Source organism: Nematolebias whitei, chromosome 8 (genome assembly GCF_014905685.2).
Source record: "Nematolebias whitei isolate Nwh7 chromosome 8, NemWhi1, whole genome shotgun sequence".
Taxonomy (NCBI): Eukaryota; Metazoa; Chordata; class Actinopteri; order Cyprinodontiformes; family Rivulidae; genus Nematolebias; species Nematolebias whitei.
The window spans coordinates 3,134,253-3,142,180 of record NC_056505.1 but is presented as its reverse complement, the minus strand read 5'-3'; the positions used below and the strand labels follow the sequence as shown (position 1 = coordinate 3,142,180).

At 46.2% G+C, this 7,928-nt stretch overlaps 1 protein-coding gene across 1 annotated transcript in view; it reads right to left on the bottom strand.

Moving 5' to 3' along the window:
- ccdc180 (coiled-coil domain containing 180) overlaps positions 1 to 7,928 on the bottom strand; it is a 15,427-nt gene that overhangs the window by 5,726 nt on the left and 1,773 nt on the right. Inside the window, exons 6-24 of the mRNA XM_037680836.1 lie at positions 7,463 to 7,573; positions 6,836 to 6,931; positions 6,535 to 6,698; positions 6,276 to 6,380; positions 6,097 to 6,176; positions 5,753 to 5,841; positions 5,350 to 5,469; positions 5,017 to 5,190; positions 4,691 to 4,806; positions 4,453 to 4,579; positions 4,274 to 4,316; positions 4,069 to 4,181; positions 3,780 to 3,961; positions 2,588 to 2,757; positions 2,306 to 2,486; positions 2,085 to 2,231; positions 1,868 to 2,012; positions 1,609 to 1,725; positions 1,464 to 1,541 (exon numbers count right to left, since the gene is read on the bottom strand). Of these exons, the coding sequence (XP_037536764.1) occupies positions 1,464 to 1,541; positions 1,609 to 1,725; positions 1,868 to 2,012; positions 2,085 to 2,231; positions 2,306 to 2,486; positions 2,588 to 2,757; positions 3,780 to 3,961; positions 4,069 to 4,181; positions 4,274 to 4,316; positions 4,453 to 4,579; positions 4,691 to 4,806; positions 5,017 to 5,190; positions 5,350 to 5,469; positions 5,753 to 5,841; positions 6,097 to 6,176; positions 6,276 to 6,380; positions 6,535 to 6,698; positions 6,836 to 6,931; positions 7,463 to 7,573 (2,358 nt within the window). The remainder of the gene's footprint in view (positions 1 to 1,463; positions 1,542 to 1,608; positions 1,726 to 1,867; positions 2,013 to 2,084; positions 2,232 to 2,305; positions 2,487 to 2,587; positions 2,758 to 3,779; positions 3,962 to 4,068; positions 4,182 to 4,273; positions 4,317 to 4,452; positions 4,580 to 4,690; positions 4,807 to 5,016; positions 5,191 to 5,349; positions 5,470 to 5,752; positions 5,842 to 6,096; positions 6,177 to 6,275; positions 6,381 to 6,534; positions 6,699 to 6,835; positions 6,932 to 7,462; positions 7,574 to 7,928) is intronic.

Below are 7,928 nucleotides of genomic sequence, written 5' to 3'. Positions count from 1 at the left end.
ACTTGAGACACCTGCAGAGAGACAGGACCAGAAACTGGAGACACCTGGGGAAGGACAGAACCAGAACCCACCTGTAACTAACTTAACAGTAAAACAACAGAAGATTTTTAGTATAAAATAATTTTTCAAAACAAAAATAGTCTCAGAGGAAGAGCTGACAAAACAACAAACTGTGTTAACAAAGAGTAAACAAAACAACAACAGTGTTGACAAACAGTAAACAAAATAACAAGATTGATGACAAACAGTAAACAAAACAACAAACTGTATTAACAAGTAGTAAACAAAACAACAACCATATTGACAAACAGTAAACAAAACAACAACCGTGTTGACAAACAGTTAACAAAACAACAAACTGTGTTGACAGACAGTAAACAAAGTAACAACAGTGCTGACAAACAGTAAACAAAACAACAAACTGTGTTGACAAACTGTAAACAAAACAACAAACTGTGTTGACAGACAATAAACTAAACAACAAACAGTAAACAAACAACAAACAGTGTTGACAAACTGTAAACAAAACCAAAAACAGTGTTAGCAAATAGTAAACTGAACTACAATGTTGACAAACAGTAAACAAAACAACATACAGTAAACAAACAACAAACAGTGCTAATAAACAATAAACAAAACAACAACAATGTTGAGAAACAGTAAACAAACAACAGTTTGACACACAGTAAACAAAAACAAACTGTAAACAAACAAAAAACAGTGTTAACAAAACAGTAAACAAAACTACAAAGAATGTGTTTCTTTTTTGTTTACTGTCTGTCAACACTGTTTGTTGTTTTGTTTACTGTCTGTTAAGACTGTTTGTTGTTTTGTTTACTGTTTGTTAACACTGTTGTCTTGTTTACTGTCTGTTAAGACTGTTTGTTGTTTTGTTTATTGTTTATTAACACTGTTGTTGTTTTGTTTACCGTCTGTTAAGACTGTTTGTTGTTTTGTTTACTGTCTATTAACACTGTTTGTTGTTTTGTTTACTGTTTGTTAACACTGTTGTTATTTTGTTTACTGTCTGTCAACACTGTTTGTTTATTTGTTTACTGTTTGTTAACACTGTTGTTATTTTGTTTAATGTCTGTCAACCCTGTTTGTTGTTTTGTTTACTGTCAGTCAACACTAGATTTGTTTACTGTTTGTTAGCACTGTTGTTATTTTGATCACTGTCAGTCAACACTAGATTTGTTTACTGTTTGTTAGCACTGTTGTTATTTTGATCACTGTCAGTCAACACAGTCTGTTGTTTTGTTTACTGTTTGTTAACCCACAGATGGACTTGGAGCAGCAGAACATGTTCAGTTCTGCTGCGATCAGAACTTCATCCTCTGATCTCTTTGATCTGAACTCCAGCTGGTTTCTGGTCTGAAGGGTTCTGATCCTGGTTCGGTTCTGGTTCTGACATCCAGAGCAGCTCTTCTGCTGCAGAGTGAAGATAGACATGGACTGTTTACCTGTTTGTTGCCCATTGTCCTCTTGATGTCCTCCAACCTGCTGCTGATCACAGACTGCTGCTGGTTACTGCTGGCCGCCTGTGGGACAAAAACTAGGTAATGTGGACACAGACAGGGACAGACAGATGGACACATAGAGACAGACCTCAGTCTTGATCTGAATCTGTGCGCTCCTGATTATTTTCTCGATCTTCTCGGTGAACTCCATCTCAGCCTTCAGAGCAGAAAGTTTTCCCTCCACACGAGCCGACGCCTCCCTCACCTGCAGCAGGTAAACAATAAATAAATGGATGGACAGGACGGGTCGGTCTACAGAAGCCTGCTCAGATGATCCTCATCTGGATCTTTGATAACAAACATGCTCTTGTTTTTGTTGTTGACGGGCCGTCGTCATGGAGACGCACCTGTTGTAGACTCCTGGACTCAAAGAGCTCCAGTTCGGCGTAGATGGACTCCACGGTTCCACTGACTCGTTTGGTCTCCTCCTTCAGTCTCTTCTGAAACATCTTGACCTCGTGAGGAGTAAAGTCTCCTCCTTCACTGAACATCCTGCAGGAGGAGAACCTCGGGTCAGGACGGGTTCTACTCAGCCTGCACCTCTCTGTTCTATAGGTGAACCACCTGAAGGAGCCCAGGAGCTCTGCGGTTCTTCTTCCGCCCTCCTTGAGTCTGGACTGGACCGAGTGTCTGAAACGAGCCCGGCAGCGCTGAGTCTCTTTGACGTGCCGGTCCAGACAGTCCTGCAGGGCGGAGCCAAGGGCCTCCAGCCTGGACACAGACCACAGGAGGTCAAAGGTCAGACGCTCTGAGGTGCAGTCAGATGATCACTGGTCAGTTCTTACCTTCTGACACTGTTCGCCTCCTGGACCTCCTCCTCCATGTTGGACAGGGTCAGGAGGAGGTTCTGGTTCTGACTGCTTGTGGATATCTGCAGCTGCTGCTGCTCAGTCCTGCAGGAGGACAGAACGTCCAACATTTCCTGACAGTGGACGTCCACTCGCTGCTGATGGAGCTGCAGCTCAGCTGAACACACACACACACAAAACACAGAAGTTAGAACACATAGGAGTGACCTGAGGCTGACATTGCGTGTGTGTGTTCGTGCGTGTGCATGTGTGTGTTACCCAAGCGGGGCTCATATATGTGGGTCCGAATGTATTCTGGTTTCAGTTGCTGCAGCTGGAGCTCCTGCTCCAAACGAACGGCCTCCTTCCTGCTTGTTACCATGGTAACCGAGGAGCTGAGGAGGTCCTGGAAGTTCTGCTCCAGGTGGTCCAGAATCAGAGTCCGAGTCCTGGATGTCCAGCACATACAGTCAAATGTGAGTCCCTGTGATGACGTCACTGAACCAAAGACAAGTGTGTGTATACCTGCACAGTGTGTGTGTGTATACCTGCTCAGTGTGTGTGTGTATACCTGCTCAGTGTGTGTGTATACCTGCTCAGTGTGTGTGTGTGTGTGTGTATACCTGCACAGTGTGTGTGTGTGTGTATACCTGCTCAGTGTGTGTATACCTGCTCAGTGTGTGTGTGTATACCTGCTCAGTGTGTGTGTGTGTGTATACCTGCTCAGTGTGTGTGTATACCTGCACAGTGTGTGTGTGTGTGTGTGTGTGTGTGTGTGTGTGTGCGTATACCTGCTCAGTGTGTGTATACCTGCATAGTGTGTGTGTATACCTGCTCAGTGTGTGTGTGTGTACCTGCTCAGTGTGTGTATACCTGCACAGTGTGTGTGTGTGTATACCTGCTCAGTGTGTGTGTATACCTGCACAGTGTGTGTGTATACCTGCTCAGTGTGTGTGTATACCTGCACAGTGTGTGTATACCTGCACAGTGTGTGTGTATACCTGCTCAGTGTGTGTGTATATACCTGCTCAGTGTGCGTGTATACCTGCACAGTGTGTGTGTGTATACCTGCTCAGTGTGTGTGTGTACCTGCACAGTGTGTGTGTGTGTGTATACCTGCTTAGTGTGTGTGTATACCTGCACAGTGTGTGTATACCTGCTCAGTGTGTGTATATACCTGCACAGTGTGTGTGTATACCTGCTCAGTGTGTGTGTGTATACCTGTACAGTGTGTGTGTATACCTGCTCAGTGTGTGTGTATACCTGCTCAGTGTGTGTGTGTGTGTGTGTGTGTGTGTATACCTGCTCAGTGTGTGTGTATACCTGCTCAGTGTGTGTGTATACCTGCACAGTGTGTATATACCTGCTCAGTGTGTGTGTATACCTGCACAGTGTGTGTGTGTATACCTGCACAGTGTGTGTGTGTATACCTGCTCTGTGTGTGTGTATGTGTGTGTGTGTGTGTGTATACCTGCTCAGTGTATGTGTGAGCAGATCTGCAGGAAACAGACTCAGGTGTGCTTCCTGCTGCAGGCTGCTGGACAAGTCAGGGGCGGGGCATTTGAAGGCGGGGCCTGTATAGACCGTGCCTCCTGTGGATGTGAAGGTGATGATGGTGCTGATGTCACAGAGCCGCAGCAGAGAGGACTCAGCCTGAACACACACACACACACACACACACACACACACACACACACACACACTGTGTCTGTGTTCTCTGGACCAAACCAAACTGATGGCAGATCAGTGATCAGCTTCACCTCAGACAGATGTTTGTGGGAGTTTTGGGTCGATCCTCTTTGGTTCTGACAGCTGACCCGGTTTTTCTCAGCTGTCTGGTCTGGTTTCAGTGTTTCAGTCTCTCCACTGGTTTCTACGCAAACAAACAAACAAAAGGCAGTCCAGACCAGACCAGAGTGGACCAGGTGAGGTCATTGAGTTTGTTTGGATTGGATTCAGACTGACCCAGGTCCAGCTCGGTGGTTCTGGTGGACGATGGTTGGACGCTCTGTAGAACTTCTGGACTCTGAGGAGAAACAGACAGGAAATTGTCTGTGTGGACAAACTGGAGGACTTTCCACAGCCATTAGGTATCTGGGGACCTGTCCTCAGGTGTGTGTGGAGGTGTTGGTTTCCATAGTTACCAGATGGTAGGCGGGGCTAAGTTTAAAGAAAGAGCAGATACTGCGGCTGTAGGAGACAAGCTCCTCCATGAGGAGAGCCGGGAGACGATCCAGAACCTCCCACTGATCAGTGACACACTGTCTGCAGCTGCTGCTACACACACACACACACACACACCGTTATCTGATTTAATTAAACAATATTTAAACAGCAGCTGTCTGTCAAACAGTGACTGAAGTCAGTCAGCAGGTGTCCTACCTGTCCTCGATGTCCTCCAGGGACTGGACAGTTTTCTCCAGAGACATATTCAGAGCGTCCTTACTGCTCTCCTGACGGAGTCTCCCCAGCAGGACGTCCACACGAGCTGTCCTCTTCTGAAAAACAGCAAAGCATCATGGGACTGAGCACCTGCTGAGAGGCACTAACAGCCCCACCCCCTCACAGGTCAGGTACTGAAGACCACCTGACACCTGTGAGTGACCCACTTATTACTTTGACTTACCTGTAGATTACTGTAGTCACCTGTACAGCTCCTTACTGAGACTCAGGTACATCTGACAGTTGACACCCGTTTGTGGTCTCACCTGTATGCGTTGCTGCTGTGACTGTCTGATGTCATTCAGGTGTTGCTGCAGTTCTTCTTCTCTCCTCTTCAACCTGCAGCGGTGCGTCTCCCATAGCAACGCTGCTGCTCGCATCACATCAAAAACATACCTGCTGATGCTGACAGCGTGACAGGCAACAGAGCTACTGCACACCTGCAGACAGGTAAACAGGTGGACAGACAGGTCAACAGGCGGACAGACAGGTTAACAGGTGGACAGACAGGTAAACAGGTGGACAGACAGGTAAATGATGGACAGACAAGTCAAGAGTAGACATTTAGATGAACATCTCAGGTAGGGTTTTGATGTGACCTCTAAAGCAGCCAGTCGTTCGTCATCCTGACTCTGCTGTCGTCCAATCAGAGGGAGGATCTGAGAGTTGATGATGTCATCCACCTGTTTGTCAGACACTTGATGTACTGAGAGCGCCTCCTGCAGGACGACAGGTGAACAGTTTGTTACTTCAGCAGAGTTCAGGTTCTGTAGGAGCGTTCTGATGTTGTCAGACTTGTTTTAGAAGTTAATGAAGTCTCAAATCATCTCATGAAAGTTACTGTAGCTGTCCACCTGTCATACCTGAGTAAAGATAAACACCTTTAAAATCATAGGAACAAAATCCCAGTTCTACTCCAGGAGCAACTGACATCACCTGACACCAGGTAGACCCTCCTCCTCCCAACATAAAGTCCAGACTGACCTGGGGTTAGATCTATACCTTACAGCGCTCCACAGCAGCCAGGTGGTTCTGCCTCGTCTGCTCGTTTAAACACCTGAGCTGATGGAGGAGGTCCGAATGAAGGCGGTCTGAACACAGAGTTCGTACAGTCAGAACCTCAGCCCGTTAGAAACACTGAGAGTAGTGGACCTGTCAGTCTGCTGCTGTGAGTCAGAACATCAGGTAGCCCAGGGTACTGATCCTGGATCAAGGACCAACCTCTGATCAGGGCCCAACCCAGGATCAGGGACTGACCCAGGATCAGGGACTGACCCAGGATCAAGGACTGACCCAATCTTAATTCCATTCCCACCAGCAGGATGACAGGTTTGTAAAACAGATACCAGTCTGTTGATTGACAGCTGTCAGTTCATCGAACCAGTCAGAAACCAGTGCAGGCGAACAGGTGGGCGGGACCAGTAAGCTGGAATACAGAGGGGAAGTGTGATTGGTCTGACAGAATAGTGGGTGGAGCCTGTAATCTGTCACATGGCCAATGAAAACAATCTGTTCTTGTTGTTACCAGATCTTGGAGATGATGTCACAACGCTGTTCTATCAGATCTTGCTGGGTTTGGTTTTGCTGATCAGAGATCAGCTGCTGCACCTCATCCCTGCTGCACACAGCCCTGTAAAACAAACCCTGCTGAACCCAGATCAGTTGAAAGGCATAAAACACATCCTGATGCTAAAAAAAATATCATTGTACAAAGATTGTCTAAACCTTTTCACCACCTGGTTCTGATCATGTCCAGACCAGACTAGGACCAGGATCCTACCCACCTGAACTGATCTACAGTCTCGTGGATCCTGCTGCTCCTCCAGAGGTCCAGACCGTTCTCCCACTCCTGATGGAGGGAGGACTCCTGCTGCAAATTCTGCTCCTGCAGGCACAGCAGCAGACGGGCACTGCTGCAACGGTTCACCAGCAGAGACTGATTCAACTTCTGAAACACACAGAAGAGGAGGAGGAGGAGAAGGAGGAGAAGGAGGAGGAGGAGGAGGAGGAGGAGGAGGAGGAGGAGGAGGAGCGTAACATCAGAGGCATGAAGGGAAAGGAAGGTCAGAGGTGACAGGAAATTACCGTGGCCTCAGCATGGATCAGTCTGTGGACATGAGGTGGAGGCAGGAAGCTGATCTGCTCCAGCAGGCCACAGTGTTTCCTGAGAAGAACTCTGATCTGTGACAGGAAGTAAACACACTCTGACCTCAGATCAGCTGAGTAACAGAATGAATGTAACAGAGCTACTCCAACATGCAGCCACCTCGAGCAGCTCAGTTCTAGAAGTGTAAACTTAAAACCACAGCCTGACCTCAGATCAGCTGAGTAACTATTAAAAGCTGAGCTCTCCAGTTTGATAAAAAGATTTAAACCTCACAATAACTTCTTCATCTGTGAGAATGTTTAAAATCAGAACCAAATGTTTGGCTGATAAATGGTTCAGATAATAACAATCCTCAAAGTGAACTTCATCTAAAGGTGTTAGTGTCTGAAGACCTGTTGGAACAGAACCTTTGAGATGCGCTCCTGATGCCAGTGTGGGCAGACACTGCCCCCATCAGGCCACAATGTGAACTACACCTGAGACCTCCTCTAGCATTCCTCCTGACCTCAGATCAGCAGCCACAGGTTTTATTCTTCACTCACACACGTTTATATTTTACCGGAGTGACGTGAACTCAGAGACAACAAACTGAAGGTCAGTCTGACCTTGTCGCTCCGACGCTTTTCAACATCCCTCAGTTTGACGTCCAGCTCTGAGAAACTGGTCCTCTTCATCCTTATCTCCTTCTCCACCTCCCCCCAGAGACCGTGCACCTCCTGACACATACACACACACACAGATTATGTTTAAGTGTTTCATATTTTTTATTTAAGATCAGTTTCTGAAACAGAAAAAATTATTAGAGTATTTAACTGGTTTAAGGCCTTCTTCAGTTTTGTTTTTATCACCACTCGTTTTTAGAAGAATGAGTCAAATAAATTCAATATTTTAATCAGAACCACAGGCTTGATGTTCCTACAAACATGTTGTCTTCGTGTTTATGTTGTCTTTGTGTGTTGTTGTCTTCGTGTTTATGTTGTCTTTGTGTGTTGTTGTCTTCGTGTTTATGTTGTTTTTGTGTTTATGTTGTCTTTGTGTGTTGTTGTCTTCGTGTTTATGTTGTCTTTGTGT